This window comes from Microcaecilia unicolor, chromosome 8, assembly GCF_901765095.1.
Source record: "Microcaecilia unicolor chromosome 8, aMicUni1.1, whole genome shotgun sequence".
Lineage (NCBI taxonomy): Eukaryota > Metazoa > Chordata > Amphibia > Gymnophiona > Siphonopidae > Microcaecilia > Microcaecilia unicolor.
In genome coordinates this window covers 166,014,420-166,041,726 of record NC_044038.1, presented here as the reverse complement: position 1 = coordinate 166,041,726, position 27,307 = coordinate 166,014,420, and the positions used below count along the sequence as shown (strand labels likewise).

Genomic DNA, 27,307 nt, shown 5'->3' with positions numbered 1-27,307 from the left:
GCAAAGCCGACGTTGCCATTTTGGTGGGAACAATCCATAAACCATACAGGTCCCGTTTGTAAAATCTCAAATTGAATGCACAAAGGAGCGGGCAATGGGGGTAGTTGCGCAGTACACTGGTGAGGAAATGAGGCAGACTTTTCACATACAGTAATCAAGGGATCCAAACATTGCAAATCTGCCAAGGTAAGGGGTTGTATTCTGTGAGCAATACTAAGGAGTACAACTTGATATTTATGCAATCGTGAAGGAGTCATATGACTAATATGCTTTTCTAGAAGGTACTTGACATCGTATGAACTATTAATGAGGTATATAACTGTACAATTTCAAGACAGCAGTAGCAGCAGTCACTAGTCCCTTTTCACAAGATGCAAATCCCAGTTCAATATAGGTAAAACTCCAAGATAAATATCCGCAAGCTGTATCATCATCGTGCTGAGTTATCAAAGCAGCCCAATTTGGGGTGGGTAAATAGACCTAAAAACACCCTCAAATAGAATTTAAGCACCGAGATGGAGGTAAATGTCAGTTAGACTCTAACCGCATGTTGGGGCTCTTAATGCCATTTTAGAATTCTGCGGGGCCCTTTTTACTAAGCTGTGCTAAAAAGTGGCCGGCGCTGTTGTCAGCGCACTGCAGCCACTTTTAGCATAGCAGTAAAATGGCTGCTTTTCCATATTTTCCTGTAATGGCCACACGTTACTTCCCCAATTAGTGCGTGGCCGTTACCGTGGGAGTCCTTACCGACACCTATTTTGTTGGCGCTAAGGATGTCAACGCTAACCCTGTGGTAATCGGGCAGCACAGGGCACACCTACTCTCCGCCCAGTCATACCTCCCAAGCTAAAAAAATAAAAATATATTTTTCAGCAAGGGATTAGTATGTGCTGATAAGCACACTACTACTACTACTACTACTACTACTACTACTCATTTCTATAGCACTACTAGCACATATGCAGATACTTTTTCTGTCCCTAAAGGGCTCCCAATCTAAGTTTTTGCACCTGGGCAATCGAAGGTTGAGGGGCACTTTTGCAAAGGCATATAAGGGCCTACGCATGTCCAGCAGATGCCAAATTGGTATTGCCACCTGGCTACCGTGGGACCCGGGTGGTATTTGACGCTTCCCAGGCAGTAAATGGCAGTGGGCGTGTGCTGCATGCCTACTACCTGGGTAGCACGTGAGACCTTACCACTAAGTCAATGGGTGGCGGTAAGGTCTCAGACTGAAAATGGATGCTTGCTGGTTTTTATTTTGCTGTACATCCATTTTCCAGCCCTTAAAAAAGGCCCTTTTTCCTGGACATGACAAAAACTGGCCTGGTGTGCACCCAAAAGACGTGCTCACACTGCTGCAGGCCACTTTTTGCTATGGCTTAGTAAAAGGACCCCTGAGTGACTTGCTCAGGGTCACAGGGAGCTGCAGTGGGATTGAACCCAGGTCACCAGGATCAAAGCCCACTGCTCTAACCATTATGCTAATCCTCAGCATGTCCTGTAAGAGAGCTTTTTGCCACCCTGTAGGCATGCGCTAGTGCCTACAGCATCTAGTAAAAGGGTCTCTATGTTAGTGTACAGATTTTGGGCACCTAAACTTTTAGAACCCTTTATAGAATGCCCCCATAAGTCCTCCGTGAGGACACTACACGAAAAACAGAACAAAACAATAATAATGAAAGAAATGTGAGCTTTACCTGGATCTCCTCGTCTTCCTGCCTTACCTCTCCGCCCCGGAGGACCTACAACCAAGACAGAATGCATTTGTTAGTTCATTTGTTCACCTTGGAATGCTCTCTAGCTCACATGTTGTACTCACATGTAGAAAGAAAGTACTCAAGATAACAACCCAGTGGGCAGAGAGGCGATTCCATAATAATTGCCAGTACCAAAACCCAACACATTTACAAGGTTTTTCAACCAAGTCTTCAGAGAGCTCCAAGCCAGTCTGGTTTTCAAGTTATCCACAATGAATATGCATGAGATATATTTGTATACAATGGAGCAGTGCATGCAAATTCACTGTGGATCAGTGGCATAGCCACAGGTGGGCCTTGGTGGGCCAGGGCCCACCCATTTAGGGCTCAGGCCCATCCAACTGTAGCACATGTTTAGCGGTAGCTGGTGGGGATCCCAAGCTTGGCCAGCTGAAGATTTCCCCTGATGGTAATGAAAACACTACTCTCTACGATACCAGCATCTGCGCATTCTCAGTTTTCAGCGCATGCCTGCTGCAGACTGCAAGGTAGAAAGAAGCATTTTCCCGCCTGCTGAGATATTTTTTTGGTGGTGGTTGGGGGGAGGGAGAACACTTGGTGCCCACCCACTTCTTGTCTAGGCCCACCTAAAATCTGTTGTCTGGCTACGCCCTTGCTGTGGATATCTATAAGATATAGAAAAGATTCATTGTGTTCAGTGCCCTTTTTCATAAGTCCTGTTCTTTAACAATAAAGTAGAAGAGATGCCATATTTAATAAGCTAATATTGAGAGTTAGTCGGTAAAATTTCTGATTAAACAAATTACATATTCCCAATGACTGGGAATTTATTGTTCATATATGAAAGAAGTTTACCTACTGATTCTAAGTAGAAGCCATAAAAGCTTTATATACTAGACAAATGACTTTAAAATAGATATAAGGCTCTAATTTTAACCAATGTAAGGGGGGTCCTTTTACAAAGCTGCGGTAAAAAGTGGCCTGCGGTAGTGTGGGCATGCGCGGGGCCATTTTTTTTACCGCGGTTGGGAAAAAGAGCTTTTTTTTTAATGGGCCGGGAAATGGGTGTGCACTGAAATTAAAATTAGTGCACACCTATTTACGGCATAAGCCCTTACCATCACCCACTGACCTGGCGGCAGGGCTGCAGAGAGGGGGGGCAGGGGGGCAAAATTCTCCGGGCCCGGACCTCCAAGGGGACCGCCGGCACTGCAGTCCCCGGTCTCACCTGCCTGCCTCCTTGGCTCCGGGCCCCCTGCATTCAAAGCGGCAGTCACAGATCCCCTCCCTTCGGGCCTTCCCTCCCTGTGTCCTGCCCTCGTGGAAACCGGAAGTTACATCAGACGAGGGCGGGACACAGGGAGGGAAGGCCAGAAGAGAGACGATCTGTGACTGCTGCAGTGGGGGGAGCGATGGGGGGCAGCAGCGGCCTTGCCCGGGGCCCAGTCTAGTCTCTCAGTGGCCCTGCCTAGCGGTAAGGGCTCACATGCTATTCACGCGGTAACCATGCAGTGCACACCAATTGCAAATTACCACCAGGAAACGCGCCCACCCCCCATGGTAGAAAATAGCAAAATTATTTTCTACTGCAGAATTCGGTGCATGCCAAACACAGAATTACCGCTGGCTTGCATGCACTAGCCCGACAGTACTGCCGATTTGGTGCGAGCTACCCACACATTAACCCTCCCACATCTTAGTAAAAGGGCCCCTAAGGGAGGATGTTATTAATGTCAGCTACCATTAAGATGGGTGATTTTACCATTAAACTGGGTTATTAGTAACTAGGGGATTGATATTCAAAGCGATTTAACAGGGCAGGAGAGGCACTTGTCAGTTAAGTCGCCTGTGTGAGCCTATCCACTGATATTCAGTGGCACTTTACTGGATAGTTCCACTGAATCTCACTTCTAACCGCTTAAGCAAAAACTGGCTATGTTGGGGGTGGTTCAAGGATGGAGTCGGCACTTACGGATGAATCGGATTGCATAAAACACAGAACTATCTTAGCCCAATTTCACCTATCCAGTTAATTCTGAATATTGGCTTAACCAGATAAGTGCCATATGTCAGCGCATACCCGGATATTCAGTGCTGGTAGTTGGACATGGCCTGGCATTGAATATCGGGCCATAAAGCCACCAGCGGCTAAAAAACAATCGCTCACCGCTGCCAACTGAATATTTAGCCCCATATCTCATTGCATAAAATGGGACCTGTGCTAAAATAGCACAAATTGTGGTAAAATAACCCATCTTAACTGTATTCCATGTTGATAACTTTTCCCCTGAATTTGTAAGGCAAACAGATTCATCCAGATAAAAAGGGGCAGTGCTAGCAGCTGAATTACAACGTAGCCAGTTTTGAATGAGTTTTACCTAACCCTTGTTGTACAAATAGCCGTCCTAAATTAAGTCAGTGAAATCTGGACCAGCAGATTTAGGAGGATTTTAAGTAACATATTTAGCTGGTTAGGTTCAGTTCAAAATTGATCTAAGGGCAACTAGCTAAAATTAACCAGATGATCTTGCTTACTTAGCAGATCTTTGAAAACCGATCCCTGTGTGAATTATCTGATAAGAACTGGAAAACATCTGTTGACAGAGGCAAAAAAGTATCTTGCTCACACAAAATAAACTTGATATCCAAATAAAACATCCCTTGCTGAAAACATATCCTAATTTATGATATTGCTACTACTCACGAAGCCTCAGATTTCTGTTTTCTTTTGTTAATTTACTTGTAATCACCCAATTAAAATTAGTCATCTCTTATTCCATGCTAATGCATTTTGTGGTTGAGACATCCAGACCACAGTTTTGAAATCTAAAGAAAACAGTTGTCTGTAATTGACAGCTTACATCTCAGACCGCTTTGGGGTTTATTTTAATTACAAAGGAGATAATAGAAAAAAAGGCTGCAGAAGCACTCTTGCTTTCTGAAGATTTCGCTTGCTATGACCTTACTTTAGATTATTACTTGAAGAAGGAATGAGTAAACTATAATTCTTTTCACAATAACGAGCCATCCAAAAGCTCTTTGGGTCATTATGAGGGCAATTCTATAAGGGGGCTTCCAAATTGATGGCAAGATACTCAAAATTCTGTAATGCTCAACACTGTCATGGAAATTTAGGAACGTTTTTACCGTTGAGTATTAGGGAGTCCAAGAGGACGATGGTGCCTTGTGCATGCACTCATGAGTTGTGCATTCGGCACAGACCTTGAACGCATGCACAGAACACCAAAGGGAGGAGGAGAGAAGGAGGCTTGGGGAGTTTCCAGGCTACTGCAGCTCTGATCCCTCTCCCCTCCCCAGCACCCACTCGGGATTGCTGCCAGTTCCTTAGCAGCCCCAAACTCTCTGATGACATCTTCAGAAATAACAATGCGTCTCTCTCTTTCTCCAGTGTCATACAAACGAGATCGGGAGTTTTTCAATACCCCAAACCTTTGGTGATAAGCTAATTTTTCACTACTGCGTCCTGCTGCAGACTTTGGTACCATCAGCGATTGTGTAACCAAGACTGACGTGGTCTCTCCCCTGCTAACTGGACTCCCTCCCTTCTTGGGACACCCTAACACTAGCTCTGAGCTGGCATAGGGTTTTCAGCAGCAAGAACACCCTTGTTTGGAGCGGTTGCCGCTGAACATTGTGGAGGAATAGGGAATTAGCTCATCTGCATGCTTGTTGAGCTGTTCCTTGGCACACTTGCTATTCCCCATGGTGGGGGCCTTTAAGCATGGTGTGTCAGCAAATGCTAATGGCCTCTAGCATCTGCTTTTGTTTCAGAGCATGGGGACCCTTAGGCATTAGGAAAGTGCCTATTGAAACTTATTTTATAAAGAACAGTAGGCATCTAGTATTATATATATATATATATATATATATATATATATATATATATATATATATTCATTCATTCCATGTCATGATACATCAGCAGTCCCTACAGCTCTCACTCCAATAGATCCACTTATTTTACAGCTTGAGTTTTCCAGAACTAGTAGAGAACATAAGAACATTAGAATAGCCATACTGGGTCAGACAAATGGTCCATCTAGACCAATATCCTGTTTTCCAAACAGTGGCCAAGCCAGGTCACAAAACCATCACTAGACCCTACCTGTCCCTCCAACTACCGCCCCATCTCCCTCCTACCCTTCCTCTCCAAGACACTTGAGCGCGCAGTCCACAGCCGCTGCCTTGATTTTCTCTCCTCTCATGCCATCCTTGATCCGCTTCAATCCGGTTTTCGCCCTCTTCACTCGACAGAAACAGCACTTTCTAAAGTCTGTAATGACCTGTTCCTTGCCAAATCCAGAGGCCACTACTCCATCCTCATCCTCCTGGATCTATCCGCTGCTTTTGACACTGTCAATCATGACTTACTTCTTGCCACACTGTCCTCATTTGGGTTCCAGGGCTCTGTCCTCTCCTGGTTCTCCTCCTATCTCTCCCACCGCACCTTCAAAGTTCACTCTCATGGATCTTCCTCCACCCCCATCCCCTTATCTGTTGGTGTTCCCCAGGGATCGGTCCTTGGACCCCTTCTCTTCTCAATCTACACCTCTTCCCTGGGCTCCCTGATCTCATCTCATGGTTTCCAGTATCATCTCTATGCTGATGACACCCAACTGTATCTCTCCACACCAGACATCACCGCGGAGACCCAGGCAAAGGTATCGGCCTGCTTATCCGACATTGCTGCCTGGATGTCCAACCGCCACCTGAAACTGAACATGTCCAAGACCGAGCTTATCGTCTTTCCACCAAAACCCACTTCTCCTCTTCCTCCACTTTCTATCTCAGTTGATAACACCCTCATCCTCCCCGTCTCATCTGCCCGCAACCTCGGAGTCATCTTTGACTCCTCTCTTTCCTTCTCTGCGCATATCCAGCAGATAGCCAAGACCTGTCGCTTCTTCCTCTTTAACATCAGCAAAATTCGCCCTTTCCTCTCTGAACACACCACCCGAACTCTCGTCCACGCTCTCATTACCTCTCGCCTGGACTACTGCAACTTACTCCTCACCGGCCTCCCACTTAGCCATCTATCCCCCCTTCAGTCTGTTCAGAACTCTGCTGCACGTCTCATATTCCGCCAGAACCGATATACTCATATCACCCCTCTCCTCAGGTCACTTCACTGGCTTCCGATCAGATACCGCATTCAATTCAAGCTTCTCCTTCTTACCTACAAATGCACTCAGTCTGCTGCCCCTCACTACCTCTCTACCCTCATCTCCCCTTACGTTCCCGCCCGTAACCTCCGTTCACAGGATAAATCCCTCCTCTCAGTACCCTTCTCCACCACCGCCAACTCCAGGCTCCGCTCATTCTGCCTCGCCTCACCCTATGCTTGGAACAACCTTCCTGAACCCTTACGCCAAGCCCCCTCCCTGCCCATCTTCAAGTCTTTGCTTAAAGCCCACCTCTTCAATGCTGCGTTCGGCACCTAACCCTTACCGTTCAGTGAATCCAGACTGCCCCAATTTGACTGCCCCGATCGGACCGACCGTTCACTTGTCTATTAGATTGTAAGCTCTTTGAGCAGGGACTGTCTCTCTTTGTTAAATTGTACAGCGCTGCGTAACCCTAGTAGCGCTCTAGAAATGTTAAGTAGTACCTGGCAGAAACTCAAATTGTGGCAACATTCCATGTAGAGCCCCAAAGAATAGCAAGATTCTGGAATCCTAAAGAGTGACAAGATTCCATGCAGAATCTCAAAGAGTAGCAACATTCCATGTAGAACCCCAAAGAATAGCAAGATTCTGGATTCCTACAGAGTGACAAGATTCCATGTAGAATTTCAGAGTAGCAACATTCCATACTACAAATCCCAAGGCAAGCAGTTGCTTCCTATGTCTGTCTCAATAGCAGACTATGGACTTTTCCTCCAGGAATTTGTCCAAACCTTTTTTAAACCTAGATACGCTAACCACTGTTACCACCTCCTTTGGCAAAGAGTTCAAGAACTTAACTGTTCATTGAGTGAAAAAATATTTCCTCCTATTTGTTTTAGAAGTATTTCCATGTAACTTCCTCGAATGTCCCCTATCAAGAATCAATTAGGTGGCCCACAATCCTGTCTTTAAAATATTGTCTCTGTATAAAACTCAGATGAATGTACATGTTTGCACAAATAAGTCATTTATGGGAGTCACTCTATAAGAAGCTGCCTAGTTTTAGGTGACAGGAGTGTAATTTATGTGCATTCTGGCTATTAGGTACAGGCATTTGCACCAGCTATAGGGATGATATAACTGCTCGCACCTGAAATGCATTTTCTGTCACTTGAGCTAGTATTCTACAAATTAAAATAGATGTCCACTTTTCATTATAGAAGTGGTTTAAAATAGGCATCACAACTAACACTTCTACTAGGTGCTCTGTTATAGAATTACCTTTTTAAAGGGCTGGTGGGGGTGGGGGGTGGGGGCTATGGAAGAAGCCAACAGCTCCAAGTATGCAAGCCTGAACTGGGTCAGAAATTATTTGCCTGTTCACAGCCAAGACTTGACTGCTGGCCGATTAGGTTTCCAAAAGTATTGGGCAAATTTCTCTTCTGATCCTGAGAAAAGTAAATATTTTCTAAAAATAAAAAGTAAATTACACAATTCTATCACGCAGTGTCTGGGTGCTGGATGTGAAACAATGTTTGCTGAGGCCCTATTGTCCTCTTCCTTGATGCTGAAAAAACAGCTCTGGAGCGGACAGAGGAATGCTATCTCTTACGAAAACAGGAATTGGTTGACCTCAAGTTCAGCATTAGTTTGGATTATGTTTCCCACAATGCAGCCAGATTCAAATTTCCCACCTCCATTGCTGAAATTCAGGGAATTTTTTTGTTGCTTTTCTATAATTCTTCGCTGCATGATTCCTTTCTCAGTGTTACAAGTTCACGTCTGACCTAAAACTATGCAAGAAGACTTCACAAAGAGGTTTCATGCTAATATCAATATGAGGAAGAGTGTCAGGACAAATCGAGAATATATTGTACAGAAGCTTTTCACACAAGGTGGTGGAACACAAAGTTCCTACGTACACCAGCAAGAGAGAGTCCAAGGAGTAGGGTAGGTGGGCTCTTCCAGATCAAGGGAGACGTAGGTTCAATAAGGTGATCTTTACTGAGACAACTTATTGAGTCTCAGTCTTTTAAGTTGTCTCAATAAAGATCACCTTATTGAACCTATGTGTCCCTTGGTTTTCTGGAAGAGTCCATCTACACTACTCCTCGGACTCTCTTGTACAGAACCTTTTCTCCAGACAACTGATATAGCTCCACAGGTCTAAGAGACACCAGTATCCTATGATATCTTATTTTATGGACTTTCCACCAAAATACATTCTGAATGGAGAAGTTCAGCACTACTCCCCTTTTCAACGAAAATAATCTCAGATTTTATCAACCAACAAACTTGCATAAAAACCCCAAATATCTAGAGTCACAAGGATAGCATGACATACAGCAGAAAGATACAAAAGGTTCTACCATCAAAGCAAAAAAGAATTGCAGGGGGAAACCTTGCTGTGTGCCCCTATAGAGTGTGGAGTAGCCTGAGGTTAACTCATCAACATACACTTGGGCACTATGGAAAATTTACACAGAAAAACTCCCAAATCCCAAGTCATGCTTGATATTGTTTTAATTGTTCATGCCAAAGGAATGAGAAAACAAGAAGACAACTGGTCCACAATATCCACCATGGACTACATGACAAGAAGCAGACCTTGCTGAAGAAAATGCAGTCTTTAATAACTCGTACTAATGCTCCCAGAATTCACAGTCAGATGCCCAACATGGCCATGTTTCGCCAAGAATACAGGACCCAGGAAGATACACGTTGACCTATGTTGGTGGAGTATTTAAGTTTGCACCAACTTGGTTTTTATGTCCCTGACGCAGCCTGTACTCTTGGCAAAACATGGCCATGTCGGGCATCTGACTGTGAATCCTGGGAGCATTAGTGTGAGTTATTAAAGCTGCATTTTTGTCACCAAGGTCTGCTTCTTGTCTTTTATTCCATGACAAAGGAACAACAACAATGGGCAACTGGATAAGTGGGTGCCTCCATTTTTGTACCCTGATGCCCTGAGATGAAAACTTATTCTATAATGGCATCTGGAAGCCCAGATACCATTATATAACCAAGTAAAGTCTTCTATGTGTCCATGTTTATTTTAATTTATTATACCGCGTAATTTGAGAACAAATCTAGGCGGTGTACAATATACTAAACATGTCCAAAGAAGAAAAAGAACTCCATTAAAAAACAGAAAAGACTCAATCGAAACTTACAAGAATAATTAAAACAAAAAGTAAGTGACTGCATATGTCTCTCATCCTCCAGCATAGCCTGCTGTAATCGATCCGGAGAAAAAAAAAAGAACCTTATGTGTTAAAGGCAATGTTAAAGAAATGAGTTTTGTTGAGATTTACATTTTTGATAAAATAGCTCTAATTATTTCTATGAAAGAGAGCCAGAAAGAAAAAGGAATTATGTTGAATAGACTCCCAAATGCGCCTGTGATGGAGCAGGCAAAACCAGTCTATGATCGTTCAAGGAACAGAGAAAACGAGCTGGGACATATTGAATAGTGAGGGTACATAAATAATTGGGGAGACAAGTGCGTAAGGCTCTAAGGGGCCATTTTACAAAGCCACAGTAGGGCTACCGTGGCAATGGCACATGGCAAGTCAGATGTACTACCGGGCTATCGGCGGTAGTTCCAGGATGTGCCACACACCATTTCTGGCACATGGACATTATTTTAAGTTTTTTAGTGCTGGGAGCTTATCCGATGGTAATCAGGCAGCGCAGGTTAGCGTGGAAGCCCTTACCGCCTCCTAAATAGGAGACGGTTAGGGCTCCCCCAGGAAATGGCCAAATGGCTAGTGTTTAACTTGCCGCATGACCATTTCGTCTTTTTTTTTTTCAACTCATTTTTCCTGCTGCAGTAAAAGAGGGCCTTGGTGCTCAGCAAATCCATGTGCTGATGCCACCACTGGGACCCTTTTACTGCAGCTTGGTAGCGGCGGTGTTTTGTAAAGGTTACATTTACACACTCGCAGTTGCTCAAGCCATAAACCTGTTGAAACTGTTGTCACATAAATGCGGCAAGAATTTACTTAACTTACAGTATTCTGCACATTACCCACGTAATTGGGAGACCTGCCCATGTCCTGCCCGTGTGAGTGCCTCCTTACATGTATGTGCTTTGCTACTTGTGTGTGCAATACAGAACAGCACATAGATACCCTCCTGAAACTTTTGCGGGTAACTATGCACTTAAATGCTAGTATTACATAAATTAATGAGTGCAAGGGATGCACGAACGCAGGCATCCAGTATAGCAATGCCCTTCACATGTTTAGTTCACTCTACAAATGAAATAAGGACCACCTAGGCACTGGCCTAATATGAAGCTTTTGCTCAAATCTTCCAAGAGGTTAATATTCATAAACAGAGATAGTCTTGCTTTTATTCACTCTTTTCACCCTTAAATGTTGAAATAAATTTAACAATTTTCTTTAACCCTAGAAAAACAATCATTAAATACCTAAGCAACTCAAAATGGTTGCTGTTTTCAATTTATAAAACTAAAATCTGATTTTCTGCATAGTTTGTCAAATGGGAGAAGCCCTGAAGAAAACCAATGAAAACCATTTGTTTCTGCTGGTTCCAGTTAATGAAGCATGCAGCATTGTTTGCCAATTACACACAGGCTGACTATAACTTCAGATTCTATAGCCATAAACCAGATATCACCTGCATGAATATTTATCATCTATTCCCATCACTAACAATTCCATTCAACCTAATATTTACATTAGGGAAAGTTCCTTTGTTAATGATAACATAACGTTCATACTTAAGTAGGCACATTTATTTTTGGTTGCAAACCAAATGTGAAACATTTATTTGAAATTCCTATTTCAACATTTTTTATTATTTTAAAATTAACAAGTACAAATTCAAAAAGATGATACTAGCAAACCGAATAACACAATAGGAATATAAACAGTAACATAACCTTAAAACAGTACCTTAAAAATGTGACTATTAATATATAATAATAACAAGCCGTAAAGCCCGCTTCAACGGCCTAATAATCTAGCTCTCAGGCTGTCTGCATATACCATTACAGCTCAGTATAGAGAAGGGGTAAAAAGCCTTAGACACAAACCCACCCCTCACTGGAATTCCCTGCAGGCAGCCTTCACACATCTGCTGTGGATGTTCTTAACCCTCCTTCTCCAACCTCATACTTAACTGCTCAAAGGTCCTCTTTTTCAACCTGCCTTCAAAAGGAGGCCATTTCTAGAATTCTAACCAGAATGAACATGGCTACTTGCACTTTAGATCCTATTCTCTCAAACTGGCTTAAACACCCCTCCCTTGATCTTCTGCCATTAGTTCATCAGTTAAGTTCCCACTCATCTGAAGGCATTGTTCCTGCTGCATTAAAAACTGCAATAATTCATCCAATATTTTAAAAGCCTAGAACTGATCAATCTGTTCCTGCACATTATCAGCCAATTTGCAACCTTGCTTTTCTTGAGAAAGTAGTATTTTCACAACTGTAACCCCACCTCAAGTCAGTTCTGGCCTTGCATCCCCGCCAATCTAGTTTTAGAGGAGGTGGGCCGGTGGAGACCTCAGGGGGGGAGCGGTAGCGATGGCGGCGGGGCGGGGCAGTGATGTGTGACGTGCCGCACATGGGCAGTAGCTGGAGGTGTTTGTGTTCCTCAGTGTGTTGGTTAGAAAAGGGGCTTGGAGTTAGGATCTTGGGTGGTGTATAGCAGTGTGTATATTGGTGATCGGGGCGCTGAAGAGATGCTGTTTGGGGAGATTGGTGTGGTCAAGAGTGGTCAACGGAGAGGGCCCGGTTGGAGGGGAACCGGCGGAGACCTGAGGGTGGGAGCGGTAGCGTTGTCGGCAGGGCGGCGATGTGTGACGTGACGCACATGGGCTGTAGCTGGAGTTATTTGTGTTCTCATCCTCAGTGTGTTGGTTTGAAAGGGGCTTGAGGTTAGGATCTTGCGTGGTGTGTAGCATTGTGCATATTGGTGATTGGGGCACTGAAGAGATGCTGTTTGGGGAGGTTGGTGTGGTCAAGACTGGTCAACAGAGAGGGCCCGGTTGGAGGGGGGCCGGCGGAGACCTCAGGGGGGGAGCGGTAGTGACCTCGGCGGGGCAGGGGCGGGGCGGCGATGTGTTACTTGCCACTCATGGCCGGGAGCTGGCTGTGTGTGTGTTCCACAGTGTTTTCATTTGAAAGGGGCTTGCAGGTAGGATGTTGTGCGGTGTGTACCTGTGTGTATATCACTGTTTTGCGCTGTTACAGTGTCTAATAATGTCTGAAGCGTTCTTTGACGTGCCGCACATGCGCAGAACAGTGCATGTGCGGCACGTCGGTCACTCATCATTTTTATAGTAGGATGTTAAACACCCAAAAGACAAATAAATTTAAAAAAAATTATGAAGACCAGCATTGTACTACTACTACTACTTAACATTTCTAGAGTGCTACTAGGGTTACGCAGTGCTGTACAATTTAACAAAGAGAGACAGTCCCTGCTCAAAGAGCTTACAATCTAATAGACAAGTGAACGGTCGGTCCGATAGGGGCAGTCAAATTGGGGCAGTCTGGATTCACTGAACGGTAAGGGTTAGGTGCCGAACGCAGCATTGAAGAGGTGGGCTTTAAGCAAAGACTTGAAGACTCCCTCCCTCTACCCCCACCAACCCAGTTCCTAGAATACGCATTAACCTATTCAATATATAACAAAATGATGACTAAAATTCATTACAAGAAAAACCCCTATGGAACTTTCTTCCAGGAACTTTGAACTGTGATACGTTAAAATATCATTCTGAACACCAATTAAAGATCGATATTAACACAATCTAGCCTCTCTTTACTTATTAGATGAGATAAAGCAGTTGACCTCCAAACAACTCTTTCAGAGTAGAGTAGCCTAGTGGTTAGAGCACTGGTCTTGACATCCAGAGGTGCCCAGTTCAGATCCCACTGCTGCTCCTTGTGATCCTGGACAAGTCACTTAACCCTTCATTGCCTCAGGTACAAAATTAGTTTGTGAGTCCTCCAGGGACAGGGACAGTGTACCTGAAATGTAGCTCACCTTGAGCTACTAATAAAAAGGGTGTGAGCTAAATATAAATAAGTCAGACAATTTCTAGCACATTAGTAATTTATTTATTTATTTTAAAAATGTCTATACCACCTATAACTAGGTGGTTTACAAAAGAACATTCACACTATTCATATCACAAAACATAAAACAAAACAGACCACAATAACAATTCAATCTTCAAAAATAAAAAAATAACGAGATAAACAGTAATCCTAAATGTTAAACATCCATAGTTAACCCAATATGTTTATGATACTGTATTGTTATAGGTAAAAAGTGGGATGTTTGACTGTTACAAGAAATAAACTGATACCATTACATGACCACGGAAATACAAATCCTGGAGACAATATCATAAAAACTTCTTTATTGAAGAAAAAACTCGACACAACTGTTGTGTTTCGGCCTACAGGCCTGCATCAGGAGTCTATAAAAACATAAATCAAATAAATCTTTCAAACAAATACATATACAGAATCAAATAATCAAATAAAACATTCAAATAAGTAATAATATACAATAAGAGGTCAACATATAATAAAATACAACAATAAAATAGTGATAATAAATAATGATGAACGTAAAGTCTCTAAGTGACGTATACACAGATTATGCATATGTGGGATGTTATAATATCACCAAAAAATTACACAAAATGGTCGTGTAAATAAATAAATAATTGTAAGAGGGACTAAGTTTAGGAAGGACTAAACATTCAAAACATGTAAAAATAGATCATACTATCTTAAAATACATGCATATATGAAGGACAATAGATAAAATATCCATGAGGCATTATATGGAAACCTATATATACTAAATCATATCATAAAAGCAGCATCATACAAATACGCGCACAGCTTATGTTGAAACAAGGAAGACATACAGAAGTAAAACAAGCTGTCTTCAAAATGCAAATATAAAAGACTTTGAATTAAAAAACCAAGTAAAAATCATACAACCAACGCCATGGGGCGTTCGAGTTCTCAGCTTGATTGCGGATTTGTTTTGATATGATACTGTATTGTAAAATTGGATTCTTACAAGAAATTACTTTCTTATGCATTATTCTTTGTTATGTATCCTATACTGTTTATTGGATACATAACTCAAACTTGTTTGGGATAATGTGGGATATGTATGTCAGAAATGAATAAATAAATAATCCGCTCTCACATTGGAACTCCAAATTGCTTCAAATTCACACAAGCATACAACGTATGAGACAAAGTACCCACAGCAGACCCACAAAACCAGTATCTATGAGATCCACTTACAGTCAATTTTACAACCCTTAAAGGGATTCACAAAGCTCGATGGGCTACATAATACAAAGACGGAGTGACTACTGACGACAACGAAGGCAAAATCACTTAACTCAGAGGTCGGGCTCAGTGACCGAACATCTACTTTTGAACACTGTAAATGATGCCTCAATTGCAGCCATTGATAATAATGCTTAAGCTGTAAATTATACTCCCTACTAAGTGCCTCAGATGGCTTAAATTCAACACCATGCAAAAACTGATGTACGTACCAAATACCCCTATACTGCCATTTACGCCAACTAAACACTATCTTGTGTCCTCAAGTCAGGACTGACCCAAAAGAAAATAATTCCCATATCATACTAAGGCAATTTCAAACATTTGGCCATACCTCATAGTACTTTCGATGTAGCATTATCAGAAAATCAGACACAATACTTTCAGCTTAAGCCATGATCAAGCTATGCAAAGAAAAGGGACTTGCTAGACCCTTTCTTACCATAGACACCCCATGTTCAATCCATCAAGGCTATCTGTAAACCATGTATGTTTTATGTTTATTAAAATTTTTGAATTGCTTTTTAACGCATAAGTCAAAGCCATGTACAATAAAAATACAATCACACTCAAAACAAAAGCATATGCATCATATAAAATGTACCTCAAATTATAATAACAAAGCATAACAGCACTGAGCAGCAGCACACCTGATTAAAAGGTATCAACCTGTTCTCAAAGTACTTATCCTAAATCATGAATATGCACTAGAGCATAAATTAGTTTTTAAAATACTCTTACATTTCTTGAGAGATTGTTCTGTTCTAATATGAAGTGGTAGACAGATGGCAGTGGCCATCAGATAAGCATCAGAGTACAACTCAAAATCTAGAAAATTAATTCCAACCCTTTCCTTATTAATTTCAATTTCCTTAAAGCTATTCTAGGTGTCTTAAAGCTATTTGGGTGCAAGCACCATCTTAACTACATCCAACCGCTCCAAGCAAAATAAACACAAAGGTGATCACTTCAAGGAAAGATCATCGACAACTTATTAAAGAGTAACCTTATTCATTTTTAAAGAGCCCTCACAGTGTTAATGAACCATACACTTAACTTATTAGAAGCCCACACAAAAGGAAAATCTTTCAAAAGCTGTCTTGCACATGTACATAGGTCATTTTTCTACCTTGAATATACATACATTAATATATTTTATTTACATTGTAAACTGTCTGGATGGTATGTCTATGAGGCGATATAGCAAATAAAGATAAAACTTAAGCAGCTAGTATTGATTTTGACCTGCAGTAGCCATTAACACAGACTTGCCCAGTTCAGTAAAAGACCCATGACAGCTGCTTAATTTGAGTAGGGCGTGGCCGGCCATGTCAGCTAGGGTGCAGATTGCTGCTGCGAGCTGTCATGACTGGTAATAATACAGCTGCAATTAAGACCACCTCAAGAGATGGCGCTAAGTGCAGCCATGCTACCAGCAGTCCAGTAGTGTGGCTGCAGCCCAAAGTTACAGTAAAATCGAGATCCAAGGTGACAATTGTCCCCCTCCCATTCCCCTTCTGGCACTTCCCCCTCTTCTGATCCCAACTGGAACTTCAGCAACTACTCCCCTAGACAATTTCCACCCCTCCCTTGAAGCACCTCTCCCATCACCATAGCCCCTGACCCTCTCCCTCAACCTCAACCCCCCTCTCCCCAGGACTCATCTTAGGGATTTCTGGTAGTCTAACAGCATGAGAGCAAGAGCTTTCCCTTTCTGGTCCCACCTTATATGGCTATGGGTTTCAAAATGGCTGCCCTGACACCTAGTGGTAGTCTCACAGTACTACCACTAAGGGTCCTCCTTCCATATAAAGGCAATTGCTTCCTAGATGTAAGCATGAACCCTAGTGGTAGTACTGTGAGACTACTGTTAGAGGTCAGGATGGCCATTTTGAAACTCAAAGCCATATGGGTAGGAACAGAGGAGGGCCACTCCCATCACATGCCGTTAGACTACCAGGGAACCCTGAGATAAGTAAAAGACCCCTTAAGGTCCAATTTACTGTACTAGTTTTAACACATGCTGACAAGTTAATGCAGGATGGGGGTGAATAATGGGTGGAGAATGAAAAGGGTCTGTACTTTGTAGTTAATACAGAAGCAGTAACCACGTGTTACTGGTTGGCGAGGCAGATAACTTGGTGCAGTTAACACAGCCTCAAAAGATGTAGCTAAATGCATCAAGCTATTTACAATACAGTTGACGTGCTGTAAAGAACTTTTCTCTGTGTTAACTATATGTGAAGATGCTGGGAATGTCCTCAAGGTTTTGCAGTTACCAGACGCTAATTTTGGCAATTACATGCAAAACTTTACCCCTTAATTCTTATAGAAGCTACTAGAAGCAAGGATAGCACATTAGTTAGTCTGTGGTTCAATTACAGTACAGATAACAGACAATAATTAATATCAGAAGTTAAAGTGGTATCACTTTTTATCTTTTGTTTAAAGACAATGCATTGGAATCAATCCTCAAGTATAAATTATGCTGCATAATGATCTTGCTAAGCAACTGGTATTTTTCAGGCCTTTACCCTTCCTCTCTGAGAGTTTGCAGGAAGACGGTTCACCCAATTTCTGTATCTTTTAAAAAATTTCTTCCAGTGGCAGAACAAACAAGCACTGCTCATATCTCTTGTGCAGCTATTATCTTGAATAAAAATGGACTTTTATCAAGCTTCTTCTATGGTGAAGTCTGTGAGAATCAGTAAGCTTAAGCCCATAGCAGAAGGCAGATTCCAAATCACTGTAGACACACTGTATTTACTGTCTCTGACTCTTCTTCCCACCAGTACACGTCACGCACAGCAGCTGGTCACCATCTGTTCCTTGCTTCCCTTGCAAATAATGAGGCCAAGGCTACCTGCATTAAGTTTGAACCTATTTAGCATGGACCCTCATTTATTATTTAATGCCAGAGCTGCTTCGCAAAATCTTACGGTGCAGCCAGTACACCCCATCTGTCCTCCCTGGTGCTAAACCCAATACTTTTCATGGGATTCTCTTCCATCTGCCACCCCCCCCCCCCCCCACACACTTTCGTGTCTTGACTCTACAAGTGGTCCAATAGGGTGAGGTGTAGCTGATAAACCTATAAAAACAAGTATTGTTCCAATATACTAGTAAGAAATTAGGAGTACAGATGTGTAATGGGAGAAGTAAACTGCCATAAAGACATTCGGGCCGATATTCAAAGCGATTTAAGCGGGCGGGAGGGGTTCCTGCCTGATTAAATCTCTTCCTGCCCCTAACTAAGGAAATTCAGCGGCACTTAACCGGAGAATGCCGCTGAATATCCCCTCTGACCACCCAAACAAAGAGTGGGCAGGTCATGGGCAGCGCTGGGGGCAGAACTGGAGATGAGCGATATTCGGTGTGGATAACTGAGCACAGAAAAATTACTGCCCTAACCTATTTGAAGTCATTCAGATAGTGCCTGATGAACAACTCTGGCTGTCTGCGGCATTCCCGGATGTTCAGCAGTGCTATCTGAATAGCAGCCAGCACGGATTTTTTTTTTTTAATGCCGCAGCCAGTGTTTACAAGAAACGCTGTCCATGGAGACTAAGCATTGACCAGTATATTTTTATAATCTGGAACACATTTTATGAAAAGTGAGCCCTAAAACAAACAAGCAAAATCAGATTTTGTCATTTGAAATCTGAAGTGACACAGAGGGTCCTGTTTACTAGAGTGTACTAAGCAGTTAATGTGGGATTAAAAGCGTAATAGTCGTTAAGTTGTGTAGAATTAATACAGAAGGATGTTCACCAGCAACCCACATACCATTACAGAGATAAAAGATGAAATATAGGAATGAATTATATGCTCTTAAAACTTATCGCCTACAGGTCAACATGGATAGGTTAATGAAGGTCATATACATGCCAAGTTACAACAAGACAGTTGTAATTCTTTGGCACTGCCTGTCCCTTACACTGTGCTATAAAAAATATGCCCCAGCTCACTTCTTACAGACTACATCTAGTTTCTAATCCTGCACTTGGAGAAACTGAACCCCTATCGTACAGCACAGCTTACAAATCATTCTGCTCTGCTTTGGCAGGGGAGGAGGACAGAGACAGTGTTCCATGTCCTTACAGAGTATGCATCAGTAATTCCACAAAGCCAGATTCAAAAAATCATGCTAACAAAAAGTAATGCATTATGTATAATGTCATTTAAAGTACGAACAGAGGCAGTACTTCTCGATTAGCTCACGAAAAGTATAAGTTTTATAAGGACCCTTTTACTAAACAGCAGTCATGATTTCCTGAAGAAAATCTAAGTCAGTCCCAGCCCCTCCCCCCCCAGGCCTATCTTTCCAGTCCTTGGTGGCCTAGGGGCAAATGGGCAGGAGCGATGCCCATTTGCTCCTGCCTGGTGTGGCCTGCTCTTCAAAATTGCTACCACGACCTTTAGTGGCAGCCTTGCAATACTTCAGTAGGTCAGTTTCAATTCATCTGGAAACCCAAATGGCCAAAACACTGATAGGAGGACCAATGTATCAGGACTTACTGGTGGAGCATCATTTCAGTTTCCAGACTTTCATGCACCAGGAGCAGTAGTTCCCCTCCAGCATGTGTCAAAAATTATGCTATACGTGGATGGGCATAATCGAACGCGAACACCCATCTCCATGGGCATCTGTGTCCGAAAACGGGTATGTGAAGAGGCGGGACAGACCGTATTATCGAAAAAGATGGGCGTCCATCTTTCGTTTCAAAAATACGGTTTGGACGGACCAAATGCCATGGATTTGGTCCCTTCTGAGATGGGCGTTTTTTTTTTTTTTTTTTTGCGATAATGGAAACTAAAAGCGCCCAGCTCAGAAACGTCCCAATCCAAGCCATTTGGTCATGGGAGGGACAAATGTACAACACTACCATAGCTCTTAGGGAAGAAGGGGGCAACAACATGTGGGCACAGTGGGTTTTAGAGGCTTCCCATTTACCACCACAAGTATTAAGGGTGGGGGGGATGGGCCTGGGTTTGCCTGCCTGAAGTGCACTGCAGTACCCACTAAAAGTGCTCCAGGGACAGGACTTGTTGCTGGTGTATAACCTTGGCACAGCAGTTCACACCTGAAGACTAATCTCGTTGAAAACATCCTTTATTTGAATAAGCACCTTTACTCACAGTTAACTGCAGATCAGAGGTTGTGCCCCACTGGCAACGAGTCTCGCTGGTACTGAGATTAGCAGTAGGTCCGAGCTGGCAGAATGGTGTACAATGCCCTCTTTCAGCAACATTCAAGGTAAGAACTAAGTGCTGTAACGTGGCTAACACATGAAAGGGATCTAAAAGTGTCTTACACAAATGGCCACTACCTCATGGACTACCGGAAACAAAACACGGCACACTCTGACCCAGTAAGCAGAGGGAAAAGCACCATGGAAGTAGAGCCTACCAACTACCAACATCGTGAGCATTTAACACAAGCTAGTGGAATCACGGAGCCCAATACCCTACACCCACCACAATGCACTGCTGATGTGACTCTGCAGTGCCCTTAACAGAAAAGGTGTCACATTCACCCGAGGCCTACATCAGAACCAGGGAAAGGCTGTCAGAGGATAGAACACATTCTGCTGTCATGGAAGTGGGTACGGCTTTTGAGGCTGGCATACAGGCTGGGAAAAAAGTTTGTAAAGTGGGTTTTTGTTGGTGGGAGGGTGTTAGTGACCACTGGGGGAGTCAAGGGAGGTCATCTCTGATTCCCTCCGGTGGTCATCTGGTCAGTTGGGGCACTTTTTTGGGACTTGGACCTGAAAAAAAAGGGTCCAAATAAAGCTGACCAAATTCTCGTCAAAAACGCCCTTCTTGTTTCGATTATCAGCTAAAGATGCCCATCTCTCTTCGGCCGATAACCACGCCCCAGTCCCGCCTTCGCCATGCCTCCGACACGCCCCAGTGATCTTTGTTCGTCTCTGTGACGGACTGCAGTTGAGGACGCCAAAAATTGGGTTTTGATTATACCGATTTGGGCGCCCATGGGAAACGGACGCCCATCTACCGATTTGGGTCAAAATATGGGTGTCTTTCTCTTTCGAAAATAAGCTGGCTAGTGTACCTGAATGTAACTCACCGTGAGCTACTACTGAAAAAGATGTGAGCAAAATCCAAATAAATATTCAATTTGCTTTTAAGAACTGGGATGCACCAATACCTGTGCATGGCTCTTCTTGGGGATGTACCAATATCTGTGTATGACTTTTCTTAGGGACTTCATCTACCAGGCTGAAAACAGCAGTCTAGATAAAAACATCTCATTCCACAATGCTACATTAATTTTGATGTTAAGTCATCCTACAAGTTTAAATATTGAATTCTGATGCTATCTTGCTTTCTTGTGGAGAGTAAAAATCAGCCACTAAAGTGGAGGAGCTGGAACCACTCCGCACACAAACAAGTCAACCAATAAAGTAATGTAGTCAACGTTGACCAAACTACTTTATTGGTTGATTTGTTTGTTTGCATAGTGGTCCCAGATCCTCCACTTTGGTCCAAACACTCCAGGAAGACGATAGTAGTTACAAACAGTTTATTTCATAAAATATATTGACTCAACATGGCACTGTGTTTCAGCCAGAGTCTACAAAATATAGACAAATAAACATTCAAACATACATCTTCAAATTTGAAAAATAATAAAAAAAACCACAAAAGGAAGACAAATAAAACAGTCCAACATCAAACAAATCAAAAAATCAAAACGTTATATCATATATAAAATTAAAAATGCTATAACAACTAAAAAGGATAGGCCATATGGTCTTTATATGCCTTATTTTTCTCTGTTTCTATATTTTGTATAGCCCTGTTTACTAAGCCGTGCTGTAGGCACACAAACTTTATATTCCTATGAGTGTCTCTATCATTAGTGTGTGCTAAAAAGTTTGAGAATCTATAGCGCAGCTTAGTAAACAGGGCCCGGCCTTAATTAACATTAGCTTGTCCCCAGGTGGCACTATTATTGACAACTGAAAAAACAGAAAATGTCATGTGTTTTTCTGCTTGTTTTTTTGTTAACATCCATATAGTTGGTTTCTGTGCCAATATTTTATTTTATTTATTTTATTGCATTTGTATCCCATATTATCCCACCTATTTGCAGGCTCAATGTGGCTTACATAGTTTTGTTAACATAGTCATTGCAGGTTCAATGTGGCTTACATAGTTTTGTTAACAAAGTCATTGCAGGGTGACAGATACATTTAATATTATGCTGAGGTTAAGTAAGGGTAGAAGGAAGAAGGAAAGGGATGATTAAGGTAGTTATAAGTAGGTGAGCTATCTTGACTGAGTGAGTTGTTGGGTGGATTAGTGTGACTGTTAGTTCTCATTGTTGCCTTGTTGAAGCAGGGGCGTAGCCAGACACCCAATTTTGGGTGGGCCTGGGCCCAAGATGGGTGGGCAGAAGAACCCCACCTCATCCCACAGATGATGTGGTCTCTCCTCTCACCTGCATGCCATATGGTCTCTCAAATAGCCTCCCTCTCCTGCACACCTTTCAAATAGCAGATTTTCACCGGCAACGGGCAGCAACTAATACATACTGCTGATGTTAGCTCCATACCCTTCCCTCTGATGCAACTTCCTGTTTCTGTCTAGGCAAGAATACATCAATGTGAAGGCTATGGGGCCAGTGCAAGCAGTATGCATCAGTCACTGTTCACTGCAGGCAAAAATCTGCTATTTACAAGGTATGCAGGAGGGACAGTTGTTGGGAGTTTTCGGCTGGTGGGGCTTGGGGATCCCTGCCAGCCACATTAGAGCTATGCTGGTACTGGGTGGGCCTGAGCCCAAAGTGGGTGGGCCTGGGCCCACCCAAGCCCACCCTTGGCTACGCCACTGTGTTGAAGAGATATGTCTTCAGAAATCTGCGAAAAATAGTTGTTTGGTTGATTGTTCTCAGGTCTGTAGGCAGTGCATTCCACAGTTTCGTGCCTAAGTACGAGAATGTGGTATCGTGTATCTGCTTGTACTTTAGTCCTTTATAACTGGGGAAGTGCAGGTCGAGGAATTTGTGGGATGCTTTACGAGGTTTAGCATGTAGATTGGGGCGTCTGCGTGAATGATTTTGTGTACAATCGTGCAGATCTTGAATGTAATGCACTCCCTAAGTGGGAGCCAGTGGAGCTTCACTCTTAAGGGTTTTGCATTTTCATATTTAGTTTTTCCAAATATGAATCTGGAGGCAGTATTCTGGGCAGTTTGTAGTTTTTTGATAGTTTGTTCTTTGCATCCAGCGTATAGTGCGTTGCAGTAGTCCAGATGACTTATTACCATTGACTGTACCAGAGTGTGGAATATGTACCTCAGGAAGAAAGGTTTTTCTCTTTTAAGCTTCCACATGGAGTAGAACATCTTTTTGGTTGTGTTCTTTACGTGGTCATCGAGGGTGAGGTTTCGATCAATGGTGACTCCAAGAATTTTCAAGTTTTTTTGAGACAGGGAGAGAACAGTATGATGTGGTTATGGTGGAAAAGTGTTTTGTGTTATGTTGTGAGGTGAGTACAAGACATATGTGTTTTTTCTGCATTAAGTTTTAGTTGGAATGCATCTGCCCAGGTGTGCATTATTTGAAGGCTTCGGTTGATCTCGTTGGTGATTTCATTTAGATCATGTTTGAACGGGATGTAGATTGTGACGTCATCTGCATATATGTAGGGGTTGAAGTTTTGATTAGCTAGCAGTTTGGCTAAAGGTATCATCATCAGGTTGAATAAAGTAGGCGAGAGGGGGGATCCCTGGGGAACTCCACACTCGGGTGTCCATGGGGGTGATGTTTCCACGTTCGTTGTTACTTGGTATGATCTTGTGGTCAGGAATCCTTTGAACCATTTGAGAACTGTACCTCCTATTCTGAAGTATCAAACCTATAAATGGCAAGTGACCGACTCACCTGCAAATGCGCAGTAGAGACTTCCCTCTCTGTCCCGCCCCCGCGTCAAGACGTGATGACGGGAGGAGGGGGGCAGGACAGAGAGGGAAACTGCGCGGAAGGGGAGGGAGGGAACCGCTGACGTCGCTACCGCTCCACCCCCAAGGTAGCCGCTACCGCCCCCCACCCCCGGAGTCGCCACCACCCCCCCTTCACCCGGCCCGGGCCCTCTCTTCGTTATTCAACTTACAGCCTGCCTGTGCCCCGCCCTCGCCGACGTGCCGTCACACGAGGGCGAGGCACAGGCAGTGAAGGAAGGCCAACGGGAGCTGCTGCTTGCTGCTGTTTTGGCGCTGCTGTAAGTTGAATAACGAAGAGAGGGCCCTGGCCAGGTAAAGGGGGTGCGGGGGTGACTCCGGGGTGGGGGGGGCGGTAGCGGCTATCTTGGGGGGGAGGGGACATGGGAGGTCTCAGAAGGAGGGGGGCCTTGGAGCTGGGAGGGCTGGACTGAAGGGGGCCTTCCAGCTGGCTGGGAAGAAGGCACGGGGAGGGGGGAAGGGGGCCTTGGAACTGGGAGGGAGGGCAGGGGGGCCCTTACAGTTGTGAGGGAATGGGGCCCCTTACAGTTCTGAGGGAGAGCAGGGGGCCTTGGAACTGGGAGGGAGGGAAGGGGGCCTTGCAGCTGGGAAGGGGGGACGACTGGAGCCTTGGAGCTTGGAGGGAGGGACAGAGGGGGCCTTGGAGCTGGCAGGGAAGGAGGATGGCTGGGGGTCTTGCAGCTGCAACGGGAGGGGGGCCTTGGGGAAAAAAAAACATTCCAATACGCGCCCGTTTTAACGGGCTTAACGGCTAGTTCTAGTATATGTAACAGTATTTCATGATTAACCATGTCAAAGGCACTGGACATGTCGAATTGTAGAAGGAGTATGTTGTTACCAGTTGCGATTGTTTGTTTAAATGAGTTCATTGCGGACACTAGAACAGTTTCGGTGCTGTGATTTGATCGAAATCCTGATTGAGAGTCGTGCAAGATTGAATACTATTGTATTTTAGGGTGTTCAGCGAAGTCTTGCTTTTGTAACTCAGACTTTTCTTGTAATCGTTTGAAGGACTTTCCAGGTTTAGCCAGAAGACCACTATTTATCGCAGGAGGTACTTTTTGAGTCCAACCTCAGTTATAAATGATCAATTTTTGTGAATTACAGGTGTATCCTAGCATATTAGCTTTCTTCCTAATTGGGAATTAAGGCCAGTGCTGAACAGATTTCTATGGTCTGTGTCCCACAAATGGCATAAGACGGATGTAGATTCGGCAACTCAGGATTAGGGAATTAAGGCTAATGTTGGACAGACTTTTACGATGCGTATCCCAGAAACGGCAAAAGATAGATGTAGATTTTGGAACTAAGGCTAGTGCTAGACAGATTTCTACAGTCTGTGTCCTGCAAATGGCAAAAGACAGATGTAGATTTGGCAACTCCAGTAATTGGGAACTAAGGCCATTGCTGGACAGTGATGAAGATCAAGTCCATATACTGTATATCACTTTAATATTATATGCTACGAATGAGGGTGCTGTGCATCTCAAGGGGGAGGGGAATACATCTTAATGTTGAAATTAGCAAGTTAAATACTGCTAGCAATATTTTTGATTTTGACATATATTGTTCCAAGACTGCATCATATTTAACTGCTATAAGTGGTTGGCATGATGGCAAATTGCCAACCAGTGTTTAATAATGAATGACTATAACCTACACATAGTGGTAGGTGAGGCTCTGGCTGTCTTGTTGGGCAGACTGGATGGACCGTGCAGGTCTTTATCTGCCATCATTTATTTTGTAACTGTGTTACTGATTCTTTTCTTGAACCTTTGCCAACACCTTGAGTACAGTTTTAGTTCATTTGACAATATCAGAGTTTGGTACTTTAAGACACATATAAAAAAGGTGGTATTCTAGCTTGAAAGGACCACAAAACATCTGTTCTACTTCATGCCATGTCACTTCATCTGTCTTATGAAGCAAGTCTAACACACTTAGTAGTGCAGCAAGCTGATAGCTATACAAAACTGGCAAACGCAGACCCCTCTTTTTGATGCTTTGCCTTTTTCCATCCCAACACAAATTTGGCAAATAGTCTGTCTAGCATAATAAAAATAAAAATGTTTATCTAAGCTCATAGGAAGAAAATACAACAGCAACAAATGCCTTGGCATGTCACTTATGCAAAGAGATTTAGTCCTTTCCTCCAGTGTCAACTGTAAGGCAATTCATCTTCATGAGTCTTTCTCCATCTCTGTTACCAATTTACTGCAATTTATGTATTGCAAATCATGTCTTTAGAAAGTCACCTGAAAGCCCACATATCCTATTGCCCTCCAGGTCATGGACTGCAACCTCGTAACCCCTGTATGTCTGTGGGGAGAGTCCTAAAAGACTCATCACTTCAGGAGAATAGAATATAATAATGGATAAAGACCACAGGGTTGATTATTCCAATTGTAAAATAGTTAAGGCTTTAATGAATGAGTGTAAAAACTATTTCATATTAGGTTATAATGAAAATGGTTTCTAAACATTTGAAGGTTAAGAGGCATTTATTTATATTTATGAAATACTAGCATAAGCAGCAGAAATAATATAGACATTTAAGAACTTAAGAACATAAGAATAGCCATACTGGGTCAGACCAATGGTTCATCTAGCCCAGCATCCTGTTTCCAACAGTGTTCAATGCAGGTCACAAGTACCTGGCAGAAGCCCAAAGAGTAGCAACATTCCAGAACCCTTAAGAGTAGCAAAGGGTTTTGAACTGCTTAAGGTTAGAAGATGGACGATAGAGAATTTGTGCTAAGCGTGCAGCATCCTGGCGCCTAACTTTCAATGCCCTGTAGAGATTTTCCCCCTATAACTAAAACTGGATCAATCTGACCAGCAGAAATGGAACTAGTTAGCATCCTTAATTACACTACCCATTTAAAGCAGCCCTGCTTCTGTTCCACATCTGCACAGCTGGGCTGCCAAGACTTGCATTACACATAGGAGACAAAGGAGATCATTTAAGCTTAGATTTCACACCTTTCATCCCCTCAGCATACTAAATCATTGACTTACACATGAAAGTAAAAGGAACAGATAATCGAACCTGAGGGAGCAAAAGGGAATCAGTTCACACTTTACCCATTATTCTCATCAATATAACATAAACA

At 43.1% G+C, this 27,307-nt stretch overlaps 1 protein-coding gene across 1 annotated transcript in view; it reads right to left on the bottom strand.

The window, feature by feature from the left end:
* Positions 1-27,307, bottom strand: part of COL23A1 (collagen type XXIII alpha 1 chain) — a 463,688-nt gene that overhangs the window by 142,577 nt on the left and 293,804 nt on the right. Inside the window, exon 3 of the mRNA XM_030213109.1 lies at positions 1,701-1,745. Coding sequence (XP_030068969.1) covers positions 1,701-1,745 — 45 coding nt within the window. The remainder of the gene's footprint in view (positions 1-1,700; positions 1,746-27,307) is intronic.